This window comes from Portunus trituberculatus, chromosome 21, assembly GCF_017591435.1.
Source record: "Portunus trituberculatus isolate SZX2019 chromosome 21, ASM1759143v1, whole genome shotgun sequence".
NCBI lineage: Eukaryota > Metazoa > Arthropoda > Malacostraca > Decapoda > Portunidae > Portunus > Portunus trituberculatus.
In genome coordinates, this window is record NC_059275.1 from 3,105,355 (window position 1) to 3,129,862 (window position 24,508).

The window sequence follows — 24,508 nt, forward strand, 5'->3', positions numbered from 1 at the left end:
TTAATGAGGCATCAATTACTTCACAAACTTTTTCTGCCAATTGCTCCTGCATTCTCTTAAAATCCATCCTGATACCCCATCAGGTCCCGTTCCATTACCAGTGGTTTGTCAAAAGCAGTCTCCTTTGTGAATACCTTCCAAAGCATCCATTCATAGCCTCTGCCATTTCCTGGGATCTTCACTGTATACTCCATTTACTTCTAAACTTTCAATACTTTCTCTATTTTGATGTTGTTGTTCACATGTCTGTAAAAAGCCTTGGTTGGTCTTTACATTTATCAATTATATCCTTTTCTTGTTTCTTTCTTTCTTCTCTCTAATCAACACATATTCATTTCTTGCTCTTTGTAACTTTCCCACTGCTTAATCCGTCTTTTTCCTTCTCCACCTCTTCCATGCATCCTCTTTCTTGTTCTAGCCTTTTCACATCTATCGTTAAACCAGTCCTGCTTTCCAACTTCTCTATGTTGTCTTATTGGTACAAATTTTTTCTCACCTTCTTTGTATATTTTTATAAATTCCTTCCACTTTTCATTTGCTCCCTTAGCACTCTTGAATTTCATCCAATTTGTCTCTTGAAAGAATTTCTTTAGGTTTCCAAAATCTGTCTTGGCATAATTCCATCTTCCCACTTTATATTCTTCATTTCTTCTAGATTTCTTCTTCGTCTATCACCTTGAACTCCAAAACTGCATGATCACTCTTTGCTAAAGGGCACTCCACCCTCATCTCCTCAATGACCATTGGCTCTGTACTAAAGACCAAGTCCAGTCTTGACGATGCTCCCTCCTCCAAACCTAGTATCTTCTTTGACCCACTGAGTTAACACATTTTCCATTGCCAGTGTCAATAGTGTATTTCCCCATGTTGTCTCTGATCCTTCCATTGACCAGTCCTCCCAACATGAAGTTCGGCCACAAGACATGTTCTGAAGCTAATGATTGCACTTAGTCTTCTCCTTAATCCAGTGCATGGAAACCTTCATCTTACCTACTCTATTTCTTTTCCAAACGTAAGGCACAGTACCTAAAGTGGATCTATTTGTCTGTCTGTGTAAGTAAGGTCTAGGTCCTCAAACATTTTGGTATCATATCTTGACTTTTTTTTTTTTTTTTTTTTTTTTAACTGGTTGTGGTAGATTTCCTTGGAATTTTTAATGTTGTTTTCATGATTTGAGTGATAACTTAGTGAGGCTTCTCTGCACCATTAATGGAAAAAATTATCATTAAAACCCATGTAATTATCTCTGTAACTTTTGAAGGAAATCCTTATGAAAATTCACAGCATTTAATAATATGATTCTATATATGGTACCATTTCTTAATGAAGAATGCCCTAAAGGGATGATCATGACAGAAGAATCTCTCCTTTTTCTCATCATTCCCTCTCATGCATTCCAGCATTCTATCCTCACATGTCATCATAATATTTTATCAAAATTTTATATCATTGTAGATTATAGTATTATCAGAGAGTGTTTGTGGAAATAGGTACCCAAGTGTGATTTAATGAACACCAGATGATATTAAGTTCTTACATTTGAACAAGTTAATGTAAAAATATTTTAAATATATTGAACTAAAATTAAGGTAATATATAAGTAGAAATCAAAATCTTTATAAGTGTTTTCTTGTGGAAAGATAAAATTTGTAGTAAGATGTGCAATTTAACTGATAATAAAGTTGAATACTAGTCCATATCTTTTCTAATGATAACCTTTTCTTTTTATCAAAAAGGTGATGTGATCATAAGCTGCAGTAATCCTAACATTTGCTCTGTTGAAGATCTGAGGTTTTCCTTCTTCAATGAGGGAACAGACAATTTACGTCTGTGCATGTTTGGTGAAGGTGAAGAGTGTACGGTAAGCATGCTATTTACCTCAGCTATTGTAATTTTTAGATGAGAATAGAAAATAGCTGTCAGAGATTTTTTTGTTTTCTGTTGTCAATTTCACTATCTTTTATGTGGTTTGGTGGACTCAACACATCTTTGCAGAAAACTATATTTTTCAACATCTCTCAGACATCTTCCCTTCCTCAGTTTCTTACTATGCGATCTTGTGCTTCTAATGTAATATTCTTCTCTCAGGATTAGTTTCTCATTATCCACTTGATCCATTCCGTTAGTCAATTTATAAACTTGTATCAGATCCCCTCTCTCTCTTCTCTGTGTGTATTTACCTATTTGTGTATTACAGGGCCCGAGCTAAGCTCTCTGTGTCCTGCCTCCTTGGCCACTCCTGTCATATCTCTCTTTCATCTGATTGACACACACTGCGTCAACGACATCACTGCTCAGTTTATTCCACTTATCAATACTACGATGCGGGAAACTGTACTTTCTCACGTCATTTAGACAGATGTCTTTTATTAGTTTTTTTTCCATGTCCTCGGAGATGATTACTTGTGATCACCTTTATCAACTCTGTCCAATATGTCAATCTTGTTCACCAATTTATACATAGTTATCATGTCTCCCCTTGTTATTCTCTCTTCTAATGAGGTCAGCCCCAGTTCCCTCAGTCTTTCCTCATAGTCGAACTCCCTGAGTCCTGGTACCATCCTTGTTGCCAACCTCTGTACCCTTTCCACCTTCTTCACATTTTTCTTCATATGCGGTGACCAGACGCAAGCTGCATATTCTAACTGGGGTCTTATTAAAGTGCATAGTATCTTCTTCATCATTCCTTCATCTAGGTAGTGGAATGCAAGACCAATATTTTGAAGCATGTTATATATTTTCCCAAATATCTTGTTAATGTGTTTCTCCAGTGACAAAGTGTTTTGCACGGTTACTCCTAGGTCTTTCTCCTCATTGGTCTCTTCAATTTTCTCATCACCCAGCCTGTAATCCCTGTTTGGTCTGTATTTACTTCTTCCCATTTTCATAACATGGCTCTTGTTTATATTAAATTCCATCTGCCACTCTTTACTCCACTTATATATTTTATAAAGATCTTCCTGTAACTTGTTACAATCTTCCACATATTTTACTCTCCTCATAATTTTAGTATCGTCCACAAACATATTCATGTAACTGTCAATTCCTACTGGCATATCATTAACATAAATCAAAAACATGATGGGACCAAGCACTGAGCCTTGTGGAACTCCACTGGTTACCTTTTTCCACTCAGACTTCTTTCCTTTCACCACTGTTCCTATTTCTCTTCCCACTAAGTAATTTTCCATCCATTTTGCTAGTTTATCACTTACTCCTCCAGTCTTCTTTAGTTTCCACATCAGTCTATTGTGTGTCACTTTATCTCAAGTCCAGGTAAATAGCATCCACCCATCCCTCTCTATGTTGTAGTATGTCACTCACTCTTGAATAAAAACATAATAAATTGGATATGCACGATCTTCCTTTTCTGAAACCAAACTGCCTTTCACTCAGAATGTTTTCACTTTCTAGATACTCACTCCACTTTGCTTTAATTACTTCTTGACATACCTTGCACAATATACTAGTCAACGATACTGGTCTGTAATTTAACGGTTCCATTCTACTACCATTCTTATATATAGGCTGCCCTTGTGTGTTTGTGTGTAAATAATGACAGTAGTTACAGGGAAGAAGTACAGCCTTTTTAATACTTGGTGTAGTGAGCATTATCTAGAGCTTAACATTATGAAAACAAAAGAAATGGTACTAGACTATAGTACATCACCAGTCACTCAGTCACCTCTGTACATAAATGGAGAGTTAGTTGAATCAGTCACAGAGTATAAGTATCTTGGTACAATTATTGATAACAAGTTCTGTTTTAATCAATACGCAGAAGCAGTATATAAAAAATTAAACTCTAGTATGTACTCTATCCGGAAGCTGAGCAAACTTAGAATTGACACCAGAACTGTTAACTTATTTTATTCTGCAATTATACAGTCTGTTTTGTCGTTCTCAATTACATGTTGGTATGGTAGTTGTAGTACAGAGGTGAAGGGAAAACTTACTAGGATAATTCAAAACTGTGTAAAATTGGGAGTAGAGAACAGCTCAAATTTAGCTGATATTTATAAGAAAAGTTCACTCCATAGATGTGAAGTAATCACCAGTGATCCTTCACATCCTCTCAACAGCAGCTATCAGTTATTGCCATCAGGTAAAAGGTTAAGGTCAATGAACTGTAGGACTTCCAGATATTGTAAATCTTTTGTGCCAGACAGCATTAGATCACTGAACGAAAGATAGCCATTTTTTATATACCAATATGACTATATGTGGGAGGCCATTAAGTGTACTGGGTATAGTATGTATGTATGTATGAGTGTTATGCATTGTATTGTTTGATTGTTCATGATACTTTTACCTGGAGACACACAAAACAAATTTTTATGTATTATATACATGAAAAATAAAGTATTATCTAGGCACAATGTCAGCTCTTTTCCACTCTTGGGACTTTTCCTGTTCGTATGGAGGTTTCCACAATATCAAACATGGGGTTCAACAATTGATCCTTACATTCATTTAGCAACCTCCCAGATATGCCATCAGGCCTCATTGATTTATTAATATCCAGATTACTTATAATTTTCCTTACATCTTCCTTAGTAACCATGATGTCCTGCATTTGCTTTATTTCCGTAGGCCTTCCTCCCATAAAATGCTCCTCCTTTGTAAACACTTTGCAAAAGTTGTCGTTCAAAATTTCAGCTATATCTCCAGCATCTTCATATACTTCTTCCCCGTGTTTTACCTTTTCTATTGCCTCCCTTTTATTTAGTTTTCCATTTATGAATTTGTAAAACATTTTTGGGTCACTATCACAGTTTTCCACCACTCTCTGTTCATATTCCTTCTGTGCTGTTCTCCTTACTTCAACATATCTATTCCTTGCTGTTTTGTAGACTTCCCTTGATAATACATCACTGTTTTTCTTAAGTTTCTTCCATGCCTTTTCTTTGTTCTTTTTTGCTTCTTCACAATTTCTATTAAACCACTGTTTATTATTTAAAGTCCTCTTTCTGTGATATGGCACAAACTTTTTCACAGCAGAGTTATACAAATCCATAAATTTATCGTATTTCAATTGCATATCCCTTTCCTGGTATACCACGGACCAGTCAATTTCATTAAAGAACTCCCTTATATGGTTATAATTTGCCCTAGTATAATTTAATTTTTCCTCCCTGCATTCCACAATCTTATTCGTGCTTAATTCTGTATCCAGCTCAAAGCTTAGGACATCATGATCGCTTTTCCCCAAGGGACTTTCATGTTCAATTTCCTCTTTTAGAGAGATTCCCCTGGTAAATACCAAATCCAACCTTGCTGCAACATCTTGTCCCCTGCACCTTGTTGGTGATCTCACCCACTGTGTCATCAAGTTATTTGTTGCTACCTTTAACAATTCCTCTGCCCACTCACCATCGTTCACCAATTCGTAGTCTTCCCACACTATTTCTTTGGAATTAAAGTCTCCAACTATCATCACTCTATCCTTTCTGATGAGTTCTTGCTTCATTCTGTCTAGAGTATTTCTCATCACCATTTGGTACTGTTCATATTCCCAAGCACTGGTTCAGGGTGGTATGTATACTGTTATAATATTAATGTCCCTCTTGCCATCTGTTATAAGCATACTTATCACTTCCTCATTTCTCTTACTATAGTTCACCTCCTTCACTATCAGTGAAGGAGGTGTGTGTATTTACCTAGTTGTATTTACCTAGTTGTAGTTTTACAGGGCCTGGGCTTTATGCTCGTGTGGCCCCGTCTCCATATCTACACTTATCCAATCTTACTTTAAAAGTGTGCACACTCGTTGCAGACACTACTTCTTCATCTAAACTGTTCCACGTCTCAATACATCTCTGCGGGAAACTATATTTTTTTATATCTCTCAGACATCTTCCCTTTCTCAGCTTTTTACTATGCGATCTTGTGCTTGGTGTCATATTCTTCTCTCAGGATCAGTTTCTCATTATCCACTTGGTCCATTCCGTTGATCAATTTATGGACTTGTATCAGGTCTCCTCTCTCCCTTCTTTGTTCCAAGGTTGATAGATCCATAGCCTTTAGTCTCTCCTCATATGTCATCCCTTCAAGTTCTGGGACCATTCTTGTAGCCATTTTTGTAGCCTCCAATTTTCTTATGTGTTTCTTTTTATGAGGGGTCCACACTACTCCTGCATATTCCAATCTGGGTCTTATTATAGTATTTATCAATTTCTTCATCATTTCTTTGTCCATGTAGTGAAATGCCACTCCAATATTTCTTAGCAAATTATATGTGTGTGTGTGTGTGTGTGTGTGTGTGTGTGTATGCTGTGTACAACTGTGTATGTACTTGTTTCAAGAGATCAGAGATGAAGTGTGCCCCAGCTTGTGAGATAAACAAAGTGAGGGTAAACATTAATCTTTACACATCCTTCATGTTCCTTTTTTTCTTTTCTCATCTGTCTTCATCACAGTCTTTGTTATTTTATAAAGTGTATATATGTTTGCATTGAAGTGTGAATCTTTTACTGTCTAAATAATCTAGTTTACATGTCAGTAAAGTCTCTATGGCAAATTATGATCCTCCTTTAAATCTTATCAATGACCAATCTGATTACAGGATTGTTACACACTGATGAAGGAAGCGTGTGATTCAGGATATTGCTGGGAGATCATCTCCAACAAAGATGCAATGAAAATCAACAGTAAGTTCCGAGTGATCATGCAAAAGACATTATGTATTAGAAAAGTCTAATCAAGCACAGTAAGCAACTTGATTTTCAGTAGCATATTGATATACTACTAACACCAGTATATATATAAATTCTTATTTGTTGATTAACAAATATCCCCCCAAAAATATCTTGTTATACAAATTGAAATATAGATTTTACTTTGACATAATAGAAAAGTGTTATCTTATTTTCCTGACAGTCATTAGTATCAAGGCTTATGGCAGAGGTGTAAGGGAAAGTACTCAACATTAATTGGAATATTCAAACTTACTGCCCTAGTTGTCAAATTGCTAATTCAAATTTGAAGCATATTCTATCAGTATTTTATAATTGGTAATTTCATGAAGTGGGATGCGGTCCATAAAGTTTCCATTATCAATGGAAAGAACAAAGGAATGCACCACCTGACAAAAGTGTGACAATTTAACACTTCTGAGAAGATTTCTTTACTTAAAAACAAATGTGAAAAAAAAAAACTGTGCATATATGTATGTTAGCTAAATACGTAATTATATGATCAGTTCAGATACAGTCAGATCACCACTTATGTGCACTATTTTGTCATGAATCACATCTTGTGTGGGCTGGTAGCAGAACCCAATACTGGCATTAACAGCAACCTCACTGCAATTAAAAATACTTACCATTCACATAATACATATACTTGCAACACATATCCATGCACTACTTGTGTTTTTTTATTGCCTGTTAAAATAACTATCAATAAAAGAATCTTGTATTTTTTTTTCATCTTAATTTTTGTACTCAACTAATTTATCCATTAATTTGCACAAGAGCAAACAAGATAATATTCCCTAAAACATTATTATATAAGACCTTTATTTATTTTTTCATATATGCTAAATTTCATGCCTAGTGATGTTGGTAGACTAATAGAAAATAATTCTTTCACCAGGTGTTATTGGAACCATGGCAGCCATGATAGCGCTGATGATATTGGTTATGATAACAACTTTAGTGGTGTACTTCCGTTTTCCTCCTAAGAACTCTGTAAGTTCAAGAATGTAGGTAGCGTCTTTATATCAAACTCTCCATATCCAGTCACATTTCTGTCAGTCCATCCATCTATCCCCCTATATATAAACACACTCAGAAAAGTATCATTACAGTGAGATCTGATAAATTTCATGCAGGACAACCCAGCCGTATCTCTTCTTATAATTTATTATAGGTTGCTGTATTTCTGTGAAGAAATTGTACTCTTACTTTGTGTGTCATTCAAACATCATTTCTTGAATTTTTTTTGTCCTATCAAATAGCTAGTTTTTCTTCACCCTCAGAGCAACTGACCTTTTCCTTTTTTGCATATTTATTATATACTAGTTATTTATTTATTGTCTTTTCAAGCAATTCAGTCTTCCTTTCCCTCTTATCTTTCTCCAGTGCCTGGTATTATGATTTCTTTAGGTCTTTATTATTTATTGGGTTTTCTTACTTGGATGCAATCTTGTTGATATATATATATATATATATATAGTTTTTTTTTTCTGCTATCACCATGTAACTTCTTTGTATTACCTAGTTTTACCTAGTTGTATATTACAGGCTTCGAGTGGAGCTCATAGTGACCTGTCTCCATATCCAATTTTATCCAACTTTTCCTAAATTTGTGTACACTTTCTGCTGCTATGATCTCTTCACTCATTCAGTTTCAGATGTCCAATGTTCTATGTGGAAAACTAAACTTTTCAATATCCCTCAAACATTGACTTTTCATGATCTTGGAGTGTCCTCTTGTTCATCTATCTCCATCCTCCATCAATGATACCAGGTCTTGTCTATCTATCTTTTCCCTATAGTTTACTAACTTATACATCATTATTAGATCTATACTTCATAGTTGGTAGTTCCATTTCCTTCAGTCTTTCTTCATAGGGAAGATCCTTGATTTCTGGCATCATCTTTGCAGTGGTCCTTTTGCATTCTTTCTAGTTTCCTGATACCCTTCTGCATGTATGGTGACCACACCACTGCTGCATATTCTAGTCTAGGTCTTATCATAGTGATTATGATCTTTTTCATCATACTCTTATCCATGTAATTGAATGCCACCTTGATATTTGTTAGTGTCTTGTATGCTGAAGCAAATAACCCATCTATATGTCTTTCTGGAGTCAGGGAGTCCAGTATAATCACTCCCAGGTCTTTCTCTTCACTCCTTTTCATTAGTTTCTTTTCCCATTTTGTATTCCCTCATAGTTCTTCTATTACTTTTACCCATTTTCATTACATAGCATTTCCTAGTATTAAATTCTTATTTCCACTTTTGTATCCATTCCCAGATCTTGTCAATATCTTTCTGCAATTCCATTCAGTCCTCAATATTCCTTACTACTCTCAAAAGTTTTGCATTGTTTGCAAACAAATTTATGTAGCTACTCAAACCCTTTTTTATATCATTAATATATACTTCAAACATAATTGGTGTCAGCATTGAACTCTTGTAGTATGCCACTAGTGACTGTGCTCCAACTTGATATGTTGTCTCATCACAGTCCTCATTTCTCTTTCTGTTCTATTTTCCATAGGAGTCTTCTATGTGGTACTCTGTTGAATGCTTTTTTAATATCCAAATACACTGTGTCAACCCATCCATCTCTCCCTTGTTCTTCATCTATTGCTCTTGTATAAAAAGCTTAGTAAATTTGTTATACAATATCTTCCTATTCTAAAACCAAATTGAGAGTTATTTATTATTTCATTTTCATCCAGATATTCTAACTATTTTTCTTTAATTACAGTTTTGCAGATCTTTCCACAACACTAGTCAGTGACACTGGTCTACAATTTAGGGACTCTGTCTTTTTTTCCTCCTTTGTATATCAGGACTATATTTGCTCTTTTCCACTCCCTTGGTACCTTCCCTTCCATCAGAGAGCTGTTGACCACATCACAAATTGGTTCCACCAGTTGTTCTCTACATTCTCTCAGAGTCCATCCTGACACTCCATCTGGCCCCATTGCCTTTCTTACATCCTTTTCTAGTATTTTGCTAATTTTCTTTTTATGCACCATAACATTTCTTAATCCTTTCTGTATCGCTTGATTGTTTGATTTTATGAAATCTCCCTCTTTATTAAATACTGATTTAAAGCTCTCATTCATACGTTCATTAATTTCTTCCATTGTTTCATATATCCTATTTATCTTAATTAACTTAGTGATGGTCTTTCTGTTTGTCCTTTTTCCATTTGTATACTTATAAAAAAGCTTGGGTTCCTCATCACATCTCTTCACTACATCCTCCTCCCATCTTATTCAAATACCATGTGTGTTTCCTCTCTTTTACTCTGTATACAGGAACATATCTCTTTATTCCTTCATTATACTTGTCTAGGAATATATCATACTTCTCTTAGATTGTCTTGCCTTGCATGGCTTTCTTCCAATCAATGCTACCAAAGCAACTTATTTATTAATCTTTCAAAATTTGTCATGGTGTAATTTTGTTGTTTTTGTTTGTGTCCCTTATTAGATGTCAGAATATCCTGATCCTCTGATTCAATTTCCATAATCACATGATCACTTTTCCCGATTGGGCGATGATGATTGATGGTTGGACAAGGCTTTCTTTTATTTTTATTTATTTATATATATTTATTTTTGTGAATATCAAATCTGGCATAGATGGTTCTTCTCTATACCTTGTATAATCCTTCACCCATTAGTCCAATGTGTTTACCATTGCCAGAGGTAACACTTCTTCCCAATGTCCAGCATGATTATTTATGTTTCTTCCAAATTTACGTGCTTGCAGTTTAGATCTTCCACAAGTAGCACTCTTCTGTCCTTCTTTAACACATTGGCCAGGCAATTTACCACTTCCATTTGCATTTCTTTGTGTACATCAAGTCTCCATGTATTAGTCTTTGGTGGCACATATATAACTGTGATACTCCTTCTTTCCCTCCCACTGGTTCTAATTGTTATGCTTAAAACCTCTGCCAATCCATCTCCGTACTGTACTTCCTCTATGTATATATCCTCTCAAGCCATTATCAATACTCCTCCTGCTTTTCCCCTTCTGTCTCTCTTCCAAACATTAACTATATCCCTTTTTCTTTAAAATTCACTTGGATGTTTTCACTTAACTTTGATTCTGTTATACATACCACGTCCAGTCCTTTTCCCAATACATAATCTCTCACTTCCAACCTTCCTGAATATACCATTTCCTTAGCCTCATGTCTAGCACTCTCCAGCAGAAATTTTTCTTCTGACTTTTTTTCCTTAGCTTCACTTCTCAGTTCCCTCTCCTTTTCCCTTTCTTCCTGATATATATCGCTCCTTATCCAAATATTGCATTCTGTCTAGCCCGCTAGCTTTCCAGTCCTTGCTAATATTTTTTTTTTCCCCTACTTGTGATCTCGTTTTAACTTTTAGTGATATTTTAGTTCCCTCATTATATTTACCAAGTCTGTATATTTCTTCTACTTTTTCACGACTCTATTCTTCATCTTGTACCACTGAGACAATTTACTTAACCATTTTTCTTTGTTTTTCCAGGGATAATTTCCTCTGAAAATATCACTACCAAATCTTTTTCCTCTGTTGCCTTATTTATTACTTCATTCCCCATCTTACAACTACACCTCCTGTTACTTTTACCCTACCCTATCTTTTCGCACTTTACAGTGTTAAATTCCATTTGACATCTATGTATTGCTCCATTCACACACCTTGTTTAAATCTCTTTGCAGTTTCTCATTATCTTCAATTCCTTTCACTCTTCTCATAAGTTTTGCATCATCAGGTAAATGACTGTGTGTATATTTTACATAGTTGTATTTACCTAGTTCTAAATTACAGGGTTCAAGCAGGGCTCATAGTAACCTGTCTCCATATCTATGTTTGCTCAACTTTTCCTTAACTTTTTGCATACTTTCTACTGTTACAATCTCTTCACTTAATCCTTTCTAGATGTCTACCATACTATGTGGAAAGCTAAACTTTTTTAATGTTCTTTAAACATTGACTTTTCATGATCTTATTAGTGTCCTCTTGTCTGTCCATCTCCATCTTCAGTCAGTGATATCAGGTCTTGTCTGTCTATCTTTTCCATACGGTTTACTATCTTATACATTGTGTGTGTGTATTTACTTAGTTGTATTGTAAAGGGTTCAAGCAGGGCTCATTGTGTCCTTTCTCCATTTATCTAATTTTCCTTGAAGTTATGCACATTATGTACTGTGACAACTTCATTACTCAGTGCATTCCACTTTTCGTTCTGTGTGGAAAAGCACCAGTACCAAATTAATCACTTCCTCCACTTCCTGGTCCAACTCTTGTGTGCTGTTCCGGACCTATCTGATAGTAGTTTTGGCCAATTCTCTCTCTTGCTCTCACAAACTTGTTTGGATTTTTATTTCCTTCAGCCCAAAAATTAAGATACGTACATTTCCTCTTCTCCACTGTATCCCTCACTAGATCTTACTTCTCCTCAATTACTTGTATAACAGTGTCCTTTGTCTTTTCTTGCATTTGTTTCCTTACTACTTCTGAAAATGTACTTTTTTTTCTTGGTCTTCCTGTTTCCAGGTATTGTGTAATTCTTCCAATTTGCTTTCACCCATTCCATTCTCTACTTTATTCTCCTCATCCTGTATTTTTTTCCGTACGCTCCTTAATGATCCTTCATAGTTGTAACATGTAGCCTGTAGTATATAATTTTGTTTCTTTATCTCTTGCATCTCCTCCTTCATCTATTTATTTATCTTACTTTCTCACAATCTTCTAATCTCTTTTTTAGTTCAGTGTTTTCTTTTATTAACTTATCTTGTTTTTCCATCATACTTGGCATCACCTCCTTCATGTATCTTACCTCTCTGTCCACATTTATCAGCCTCCTCATATTTCGTCTATCTTCTCTAAATCCAGAAAAATTCTTGTCCGTGCTGTCATCACCCAGTCTCTTCAGGCCAATTGGTGTTTTGATAAACCTTTGGTTTTCAAAACATGGCATTTGTTTTTCATTCCATATATCTGGCAGCACCACCTAGTTCTGCTTCTCTCTCTACTTTCTGCTCTATATTGCACCCATATCTTGTTTATTATGGAGACAGGAGAACCCTATGAGCCCCTTCCCCCTTGTACATATGATGTATGTCAGGTTCCAACACATCCTGCAGTGTTTCCCATAGGGAACTGTTTTTGCATGTTGTGTCGGTATGGCTTCTTGGGTGTGTGTGTGTGTGTGTGTGTGTGTGTGTGTGTGTGTGTGTGTGTGTGTGTGTGTGTGTGTGTGTGTGTGTGTTATTCACCATGGTTACCTGCTGGTCACCTAGCCAGTCTTCCCCATTATGGAGCGAACTCAGAGCTCATAGACTGATCTTTGAGTATGACTGAGACCACATCACACACCACACCGGGAAAGCAAGGCCACAACCCCTCAAGTTACATCCCGTACCTATTTACTGCTAGGTGAACAAAGGCTACACATTAAGAGGCTTGCCCATTTGCCTTACTGCTCTCAGGACTCGAACCCGGCCCTCTCGAATGTGAGTTGAGCATGCTAATCACTACACTACACGGTGTGTGTGTGTGTGTGTGTCACTGTTTGATCTGCTGCAGTCTCTGACGAGACAGCCAGACGTTACCCTACGGAACGAGCTCAGAGCTCATTATTTCCGATCTTCAGATAGGCCTGAGACCAGGCACACACCACACACCGGGATAACAAGGTCACAACTCCTCGATTTACATCCCGTACCTACTCACTGCTAAGTGAACAGGGGCTACATGTGAAAGGAGACACACCCAAATATCTCCACCCGGCCAGGGAATCAAACCCCAGTCCTCTAGCTTGTGAAGCCAGCGCTCTAACCACTGAGTTACCGGGCCATGTGTGTGTGTGTGTGTGTGTGTGTTTGTTGTGTGTGTGTGTAATTCACCTCGGTTGTCTGCTGGTCACCCAGCCAGTCTTCCACATTATGGAGAGAGCTCAGAGCTCATAGACAGATCTTCGGGTAGGACTGAGACCACAACACACTCCACACACTGGGAAAGTGAGGCCACAATCCCTCGAGTTATATCCTGTACCTATTTACTGCTAGGTGAACAGGGGCCACACATTAAGAGGCTTGCCCATTTGCCTCGCCGCGCTGGGACTCGAACCCGGGCCTTTCGATTGTGAGGCACAGGTTCGAGTCCCAGTGTGTGTGTGTGTATTTACCTAGTTGCGTTTACCTAGTTGTAGTTTTACAGGGCCTGGGCTTTATGCTTGTGTGGCCCCATCTCCATATCTACACTTATCCAATCTTACTTTAAAAGTATGCACACTCGTTGCAGACACTACTTCTTCATTTAAACTGTTCCACGTCTCAATACATCTCTGCGGGAAACTATATTTTTTAATATCTCTTAGACATCTTCCTTTTCTCAGCTTTTTACTATGCGATCTTGTGCTTCGGATGTCATATTCTTCTCTCAGGATCAGTTTCTCATTATCCACTTGGTCCATTCCATTGATCAATTTATAAACTTGTATCAGGTCTCCCCTCTCCCTTCTTTGTTCCAGGGTTGGTAGATCCATAGCCTTTAGTCTCTCTTCATATGTCATCCTTTCAAATTCTGGAACCATTCTTGTAGCTATTTTTTGTAGCCTCTCCAATTTCCTTACGTGTTTCTTTTTATGAGGGGTCCGCACTACTCCTGCATATTCCAATCTGGGTCCTATTATAGTACTTATCAATTTCTTCATCATTTCTTTGTCCATGTAGTGAAATGCGACTCCAATATTCCTTAGCAAATTATATGTTTCTCTAAAAATTCTATCAATATGGCTAACTGGTTGATTGTGTGTGTGTGTGTGTGTGTGTGTGTGTGTGTGTGTGTGTGTGTGTATTTTACCTAGTTGTATTTTACCTAGTTGTAGTTTTACAGGGCCTGGGCTTTATGCTCGTGTGGCCCCGTCTCCATATCTACACTTATCCAATCTTACTTTAAAAGTGTGCACACTCGTTGCAGACACTACTTCTTCATCTAAACTGTTCCACGTCTCAATACATCTCTGCGGGAAACTATATTTTTTAATATCTCTCAGATATCTTCCCTTTCTCAGCTTTTTACTATGTGATCTTGTGCTTCGGATGTCATATTCTTCTCTCAGGATCAGTTTCTCATTATCCACTTGGTCCATTCCATTGAACAATTTATAGACTTGTATCAGGTCTCCTCTCTCCCTTCTTTGTTCCAAGGTTGGTAGATCCATAGCCTTTAGTCTCTCCTCATATGTCATCCCTTCAAGTTCTGGAACCATTCTTGTAGCCATTTTTTGTAGCCTCTCCAATTTCCTTATGTTTCTTTTTATGAGGGGTCCACACTACTCCTGCATATTCCAATCTGGGTCTTATTATAGTATTTATCAATTTCTTCATCATTTCTTTGTCCAAGTAGTGAAATGCTACTCCAATATTCCTCAGCAAATTATATGTTTCTCTAAAAATTCTATCAATATGGCTTACTGGTTGATTGTTTTCTTCCATCGTCACTCCTAAGTCCTTTTCCTTTTGACTTTCTCCAGTTCTACTCCATCTCCCATCTTATAGATTCCCACAGGTCGTCTTTCACTCTTTCCCATTTCCATGATATGGCTTTTGTTCACATTGAATTCCATTTCCCACTTCTTACTCCATTCCCAGATCTTATTTAGGTCTTCTTGCAGTATTTCACAATCCTCCGTTTGCTTTATAACTCTGTACAGTTTCGTATCATCCGCAAACAAATTTATGTAGCTGTTCACTCCTTCTGGCATGTCGTTAATATAAATGAGGAAAAGTACTGGTGCCAATACTGACCCATGTGGCACTCCGCTTTCTACTGCTCTCCACTTGGACTTCATATCTTTAACTACTGTTCTTATTTCTCTCCCCCTCAAATAATTTTCTATCCATCTCAATGTGCTTCCTTTTAAGCCACCCTTCTCCTCTAACTTCCACAGTAATCTTGCGTGTGGCACTTTGTCAAACGCCTTTTTTAAATCCAAATAGATGCAGTCAACCCATCCCTCTCTCTCTTGTACTCTATCAACTATTCTAGAATAGAAACTCAATAAATAAGTTACACAAGACCGTCCTTTTCTATAACCAAATTGGCTATTTGATATTAATTTGTTGTCTTCAAGGAACTCGATCCATTGTTTCTTTATTATTCTTTCACACATCTTGCATATTACACTAGTTAGTGATACCGGTCTGTAATTTAAAGGTTCTTCTTTCCTTCCACTCTTATATATGGGAACCACCTCAGCTCTTTTCCATTCTACTGGTACTGTTCCATTTTCTATTGAGCATTTTATGATGTATATAGGACTTGCTAGCTCTTCCCTACATTCTTTCAGTATTCTGCCTGAGACTTCATCCGGTCCCATTGCCTTCTCTTCATCCAGTTCCTTCATTAACTCTTTTATTTCAAGCTTGGTTACTTTAATCTCTTTCATATAGATTGTCTCTCTATTACCCTGTGGCCTCTCAAATTTATTTATTTATTTACCTAGTTGTAGTTTTACAGGGCCTGGGCTTTATGCTCGTGTGGCCCCGTCTCCATATCTACACTTATCCAATCTTACTTTAAAAGTATGCAGATTCGTTGCTGACACCACTTCTTCACTCAAACTGTTCCACTTCTCAATACATCTTTGCGGGAAACTATATTTTTTAACATCTGTCAGACATCTTCCTTTTCTCAGCTTTTTACTATGCAATCTTGTGCTTTGAATGTCATATTCTTCTCTCAGGATCAATTTCTCATTATCCACTTGGTCCATTTTGTTGACCAATTTTTAAACTTGTATCAGATCTCCTCTCTCCCTTCTTTGTTCCAGGGTTGGTAGATCCATAGCCTTTAGTCTCTCCTCATATGTCATCCCTTCAAATTCTGGAACCATTCTTGTAGCCATTTTTTGTAGTCTCTCCAACTTTCTTATATGTTTCTTTTTATGAGGGATCCACACTACTCCTGCATATTCCAATCTGGGTCTTATTATAGTACTTATCAGTTTCTTCATCATTTCTTTCAAATTCAAATTCAAGTGTGTGTGTGTGTGCGTGTATACACACATATATATACTTAATCATTTTCCAATCCATTGCATTTCAGAAAAGAATTGTTGAGAAGAATAAGGATGAAACAAGATATGAGAAACCCACAGTACCAAAGCGCCCTCCACAGTGCTTGAAAGAGAAAGAACAAACAGTGGTTGATCATGACCCAGACTATGGCTATGTAGGGGGAAATGTTGCAAAGGTTTGGCAACTTGTAGATTGGGCAAAGAACAACAATCATCATGGCACAGTGAAAGCATGAAAAGATAAGGAAAAGTTTTCAATTGACATCCTTTTAGAATCTTCTTTTTTTGAAGGAGTAATAAGAAAAAATTTATCATAAATTTGGTCTCCTTTAAAGGAAATTTTTGTCTGTGTAACTGAAAAGATCCAATTTTGAAATGGGTTACTATGATAAGTAAATTTTCATGTTAAAATAGGATATTTTGAATCATATATATATATATATATATATATATATATATATATATATATATATATATATATATATATATATATATATATATATATGGGTTGGTGGATGGTGGAAAGAAACTCAGGAGTATTTTATTTCTCCATGGAGACGATATGAAAACCAAATCAGGCATAGTAATAGGGTTCTTCTTACATGCCTTCAGAGTGTGCAGTGATGAATTCTTACACGATGAGTGCGCATACATCGTGGAAGCATTCAAGAGGTTAATGTAGCCACCAGGCATGCTCCTAAAACTGAGGAGGAAAGCAGAAGAAATTTTGAAAAGAAAAGAAAATCCAGCAAGAAGGGAAGAGGATTTCCTGGTCGTGCCGTACTCGAAGAGGATGGCACCGGTATCCCGTCTACTCGCGAGGACTGGCCTGAGGATAATCCACTGCGCGGGGAAGAAAACGAAGGATATCGTTACCAACAACCCTCCACGAGCAGAAAACGAGGACAGCGTTATCTTCAAGATACCGTGCAGTGGATGTTCGTCGTCTTATATTGGCGAAACAGGGCGAGGACTAAAGAAGAGGATATATGAACATAAAAATGACATGCGCCACCACAGGACCTCTAACTCGCTAGTGGTGCACGCCCGGGACAAGGGCCACCTACCAAACTGGGTAGGAGCGACGACCCTACGCAAAGGATTAAAGAAGAGGGATAGGAAAACAGTCGAGGCAGCATACATCACCACAGAGGAGAAACCACGAACCACAGAGAGGAATTTGTCTGCCTATCCCGCGCAGCGGCGCAGCTCACCATCTCAGCTACTGGGAGGCCACCTGGAAGAGACCAATCAGCGCACTCCACTTTCCAGCGCACCGCGACGTGATCCACCTGTATTGTATATATACTGCTTTGCCTACAGGCCTGTCATTCTCTCTGAAGAAGCCCTATGGGCGAAACGTTGGAGAAATAAAATACTCCTGCTACTCCTGAGTTTCTTTCCACCACCCACCAACCCACCTGTTCTACATTGTTACAACATAAATAAATATCTATATATATATATATATATATATATATATATATATATATATATATATATATATATATATATATATATATATATATATATATATATATATATATATATATATATATATATATATATATATATATATATATATATATATTATAATTATTAGTGAAATATTCCATTCCTTTGCTTTTGAAGGAGAGATTTGTATCACACAAAATATACACTGCTGGTCAGAGCAGAAGGTACGAAAGGGACCATGACTTCCACTTGGACCAAATTTCATTCATCCCTTCTCAACTCATAAACTTATGGCATTATTCGCATGTCACTATCTGACAACTCTGTAGCTCTAGTAGTCAAAGTAGATGATATGTTTCCTTAGTCAATGTTTGCCTGTGGTTCATGTGCTTGAATTTGAATTTTCCTTCATCCCCCCTCAAGACCCCTTTTTGTGGATGCGTGAGCTTACCATTGTGCCTTGTTACTACCTATTATAGGACCTTGGAAACTAATTGGTAAGGTCAAAATCTCAGTCATTTGTGCCTCAGTGAGGGAGAATAAGTCAAATCAAGAAATTGCCGCGAACACTGGCATAGCTCTCAGAATTGTTCAACGTTGGACCAAAATTTATCATGAGGGAGGAAGAGATGCTTCACCACCACCTTATTACCCTGAAGGGTGTATGCGCAGTGTGATCCAGAGAACTCTGAACGTTATTCAAAGACAGCTAGAGGCCGACCCTCGCATACATAGCAAGGAACTTAAGGCCAGGAACCCTCTTTACTAGCTGGGTGATTGAAAGAAGTCTGTGGAGATATGTGAAAGGCGACATGTGATAACGGAGTTGCTGCGCAGTTTCAAAACTTTGCTTTACACGATGGTCACCGTAACAGTTGGCTTGCATTTTGTGTCTCAGCACAAAGATTGGGACTTAGGTAAGTGGCGTAGAGTACTTTGGTCAGATGAGGCAAGCTTTCAGGTTACAGACAACCAGAGAAACTGTGTGTACCGCAGACCCAGTAGTAACCCTTACGATCCACGCTACACAACATCCACATTAAAACCCAGATTCTTTGATGGTGTGGGGTTGTTTTTCTTACTATGGTCTTGGAAAATTAGTGTTTTTGCCTAAGAATGTTCATATGAAAGAAAATAACTACTTTGATCTAATTCTAGATGAGTTAGGTGAATGTATGGAAAAGTGCAATGCTGATACCTTCATGCAAGATGGTACACCGTGCCATATGGCAAAGTTAATTGTTGACTGGTTTGATTTCTGCAATGTCAACCTTTTAAAACCTTGGCCCGCAAATTCACCAGAAAAATCTCTGGGCGTACATAAAATTGAAGTTAAAGGAGAGAGATACCTCCTCCCTCCCACGCCTCCTAGCCACTATTCAGGACATATGGGACAATATTGACACTGATTATCTCCACCACTTAGGTGATTCACTTCCCAAGAGACTCTCAAGGTCAAGGAGGCACGAGGACACCCTATCAATTACTAGTTTAGGTGAATACCCTCATTGAAACATATTTCCTGTGTTATTAATCTCCTTCACAGGATGTCACAGGTACCGCACCTTCCGCTCTGACCAGCAGTGTAGATACCACTGTAATGTCCTTAACACCACTCCTCTGACCATCTAGAACAGGACAAAACTGATAAGTAGATATGATAAGAAATCTAAAAATAGTGGAATGGCCAAAAAATCAAGTGTTATAAATCATGACAGTTAATCGTTGCCTCCATTGGTATAACATAAGGAATCTAATGTCCTTGGTTCACCAAGAGAATAATTATGATATAGTTTGGCTAGTATTCTTTGGTGCAGATGCAGTAGTGCATTTTCATTTGTAGTATATATATATATATATATATATATATATATATATATATATATATATATATATATATATATATATATATATATATGTCATTGTATTATGAACCTTACAAAATTTATTGCTTTTTAGCTTAGCTCAAATGCTGAGTTCATATGGTAATGGAGGATAAAAAAAATAAAATATCAAATAATCTTGTAGTTACTTAGAATATGACTAATGTATTTTTCTCCTTTATTCACCAGTGGCACCATGTAACCCTAATATGTAAGATGCATTTATATATGCTTAGCATTACTATAGTAAGGTAAGTAATGACTCAATGAAAAAAAAAATATATTGTTGCGGCGACGCAGAGGGGGGGATAATGAAGATAGCGTTTGCAATGCTATCCGGTTGGCATCACTGTTTCGGCTGGCAGATGTGGTGGTGAGGGGTACCGAATGTGCATGACCGGAGGCAGGTGGATATGCTAACCATGATTGGTTCATGGGTGAGCCAATGGGAGTAGAGTAGCAAGGAGGGGTACACGATGCAGACCCATACATGAGCCAAGAAATAACCTTGACATGGGATGTCGAGCATTTGCAAGATGCGCACCAAGGATTTACAATAAACTGCCGAGTGATATCAAAGGATGTGCCAGGATCGATATCTTCAAAAAGAAATTGAAGACATATTTGTTCAAGGAAGTTTATGATTTTAACGGCATGGAAATCAAAGACAATTATAGATGCTAGTTGCTTTTACGGGAGGCTCTGCTGAGCGCTGCCTTGCAGTGGAGTGGAGCCTTGAACAAACACCCCAAGTAACAAGTAACATAAGTGGGCCCAGGTCTGGTCCCTATCGCTTCTCCCGCCAGTTCTTCTTGTGAGGACAGGACTCAGTTTAGTCTCCCAGTCTACCCCTGTCAGTTGCCTCATCTTCTCTCCCATTCTCTCAACATGTCTTCTTCTAGTACTGTGTGCCACCCTGTACTGTTACTTACGCTTATGGTTGTCCATCGCTAACGATGACGATGTCTCTCCTTCTCATGGAGAAGGAGGAGAGACCTGTGCAATGAATGGATTTAGGTGACAGAGAGGGTGCGCATTCCTCAATACCACACTCTTGACCACCCTCAACTGGTGCTGGTGGCATGACGGGTGCCAGGATGACCAGTGGCTGAGGATAGCTGCAGGAGGTGGCCAGAACTTACTGGTAAACCAGAAGCACCGCCCTGAAAAACGTCCAAACGCCCAAAAGCCCAAAAGCAGCTACTGGGAGCCATACGTTCGAGCTGGGGTGTGCATGGGGACCAGGGTAATCAGATCTCCCGTGACATGCCGGGGTGCCCATCCTCTTACCAAGGTGCTACCCCTCCGTACACCCCCAGACACCCTGTACTGTATTACACACCAATAAACTGAAGGAGTTGTGCCAAGTGTTTCAGGAATCCTGCTTCTCTGAGTAAGTCTGCCTGAGTCTGGTGAGTACTTGTACCTCGCTCCCCTTGCTAGCCATGAATATTTGCCTAGAAGTATACCTGTGTCTGTTGCCGTCCCATCCTGTGCTTTCCTGGTCTTCTGCTGTAGTTAAGTGAGTTCCTGTCGCGATTGTGGAAGCTGTGAGGACGTGGGAGGCTGCATAACACTATGTAATTCAATTAAAAATAGCTGCTGGGTTTCAGGCAAGGAATATACACCTTGGTGTCAGGTGAGGGACTGAGGGCTGTGGTGAGGTTGAGGGTGTTCAGCATGGGGTTACTGGGATGTTCCCTAGAGTCACAGAGTACCCTGTGACTCTAGACAGAGCATAGTTGCAATTGTATATATTGTATTGGGAAAAATCCTGCAACAGAGGAAACGATAATTTACTCTCAGCGAGGTCTAAAAGCAGTAGTTCAGGGGGTGCTGTGAACCTTTCATTAAAGTTAGTTATGAACTCGCTGAACATTTCCCTTTGTGTCTCACAACTCTAGGAGGCAGTCACAGCCTGCCTTCTAAAGACCACTCTTCACACAAATTTACATGCATCTACCACACACACTTACTCTTCACATAAAATCCAAAATTCAAAATGGGGACTCCAAATCCAGCCTCAGAGTTCCCTTCAGGGAGACCAGAAATGTCTCCAGGTTGGACTGCTCTCTCGGTGACGATCTGAAATGTCTTGACACCTCCCTCGACTTTTTCTTCATTAACTTCTGCAACATTTGCGGTCTTAGATCTAATTTTTAATCTATAGAACACCACCTCTCCTTTACTAAACCTCATCTTCTCTTCCTCACCGAAACAACCAACAGTAGCCCTTTCTCTGTTCCCTCCTACTGTCTCTATCCTCATTTTTCTTCCAAAGCTGGATGTTGCATCTATGTGCGCAATGACTTAACTTGCTCTCATGCCCACACTCTTGAATCTTCCAAGTTTTCCACCATCTGGCTTAGACTCAATAGTCACTCTTGAACTAAATTTATCTGTGCTGTCTATCTCTTCCCTAACTCCTCTGAAGAGAATAAATTCTTAGACTATTTAACTTCCAAAGTAGAGTACATTCTGTCCCTCTACCCATTCGCTTAGATATCTATCCTTGGAGATTTCAATGTTCACCACCAGCTTTAGCTTTCCTCTCCCTTCACTGAGCATCTTGGTGAACTAGCCTTCAACTTTGATATCTTCATAACCTAGAGCAACTGGTGCAACACCCTACTTGTATTCCTGGCTCTCTTGGAGATATGCCCAACATTCTTGATCTTTTCTTTAGCTACCTCTAATCCTTTTGCTTATGCTGTTACTCTATCTTCTCTGCTGGGCTCCTCTGATCACAATCTCATTTCTGTATCTGGTCCTACTTCTCCAATTCCTACTCAGGATCCCCCAAAACGGAGGTGCCTCTGCCGTTTTGACTCTGCCAGTTGGGGGGAGGGGGGGCGACCTGAGGAGGTATTATGCTGATTTTTCCTTGGAATGATTACTGTTCCCGTGTCAAAGACCCAACTCTGTGTGCTGCATGTATAACGATGATAGTGTCTGGCATGGAGGCGTACATTCCTCATTCTTTTTCTCAGCCTAAACATTCTAAATCTTGGTTTAACAGCCTGTACATGATAGGTTGTCCATAAAAGGTACTTGAGCCTTCCATATCCTGAATCTCACGTACTTTATATTTCTGCCCGGAATCATGCCAAACACTCCTTCATAAATGGGAAATGCCAGAAACTTTCAAACTCCATCTCCCCTTGTAACTTCTGGCGTCTGGCCAAAAACATCTCCAACAACTTTACTTCTTCATCTTTCCCCCCTTTATTTCATCCTGATGGCACCACTGCCATCTCATATGTCTCTAATGCTGAACTCTTCTCTCAAATCTTTGCTAACAACTCCACCTTGGATGATCCTGGGCTTGTTCTTCCCTCTCCTCCTCCCTCTAACTATTTCATACCTACGATTAAGGAATTGTAATGATGTTTTCCATGCCCCTGTTGGCCTAAACCCTTGGACGGCTTATGAACCTGATGTGGTCCCTCCTACTGTTCTCAAAAACTGTGCTTCCGTGCTTGCACCTTGCCTGGCCAAACTCTTTCAACTATGTCTATCGACTTCTACTTGTACCTTTCTTTCCTGCTGGAAGTTTGCCTACATTCAGCCTGTTCCTAAAAAGCGTGACTGTTACTATAGTTTTATCTCTTGCTTCTCTAAAGTTTTTGAATCAATCCTCAATAGGAAGATTCCTAAACATAGGGAGGCAGTGGCATAGTGGGTAACATAACATAAGAACATAAGAAAGTAGGGAAGCTGCAAGAGGCCGCCAGGTCCAGTGTGCTTAATCTACCTAATTCCATCTATCTTCTCCATACATGAATTTATCAAACCTTTTAAAGCTCCCTATTGTCTCAGCCCTGACTACATGCCCACTGAGTCTGTTCCACTCATCAACCACTCTGTTTGAAAACCAGTTTCTTCCCATTTCTCTCCTAATCCTGAATTTTTCAAGTTTAAACCCATTATTTCTGGTTCTGTCCCTGCTACTGATTCTAAGAACTACATTCATGTCCCCTATGTTAAAACCCTTATACCACTTAAATACTTCTATCAAGTCTCCTCTTAACCTACGTCTCTCTAAGGAATGCAGGCTAAATTTTTTCAGTCTCTCTTTGTAGGGAATATCCCTCATTCCCTGTACCTTTTTAGTCATCCTCCTTTGCACTGACTCCAACAGAGCTATGTCCTTCCTGTAATGTGGGGACCAATTGTACTGCATAGTCAAGATGTGGCCTGACCAGCGCCAAGTATAATTTTAGTATTACTTCAGGACTCCTGCTTTCAATGCTTCTAAAGATTAAACCTAATACTCTATTCGTCCTATTTCTGGCCTCAATACATTGCTTCCTTGTACCGAGATCAGAGCTAACTATAACTCCTAAATCTTTCTCATACTTGGAACTTCCTATAGCCACGTTATCAATTGTGTACCTATTGCT

The 24,508-nt window shown here is 38.3% G+C and overlaps 1 protein-coding gene across 1 annotated transcript in view; it reads left to right on the forward strand.

Annotated features, from left to right (window-relative positions):
- LOC123506941 overlaps window positions 1-18,154 on the forward strand; it is a 29,328-nt gene extending 11,174 nt beyond the window's left edge. The window contains exons 2-5 of the mRNA XM_045259368.1: window positions 1,737-1,861; window positions 6,566-6,650; window positions 7,597-7,691; window positions 16,797-18,154. Coding sequence (XP_045115303.1) covers window positions 1,835-1,861; window positions 6,566-6,650; window positions 7,597-7,691; window positions 16,797-17,003 — 414 coding nt within the window. The 5' untranslated portion in view covers window positions 1,737-1,834 and the 3' untranslated portion in view covers window positions 17,004-18,154. The remainder of the gene's footprint in view (window positions 1-1,736; window positions 1,862-6,565; window positions 6,651-7,596; window positions 7,692-16,796) is intronic.
- Window positions 18,155-24,508: the final 6,354 nt, after the last annotated feature.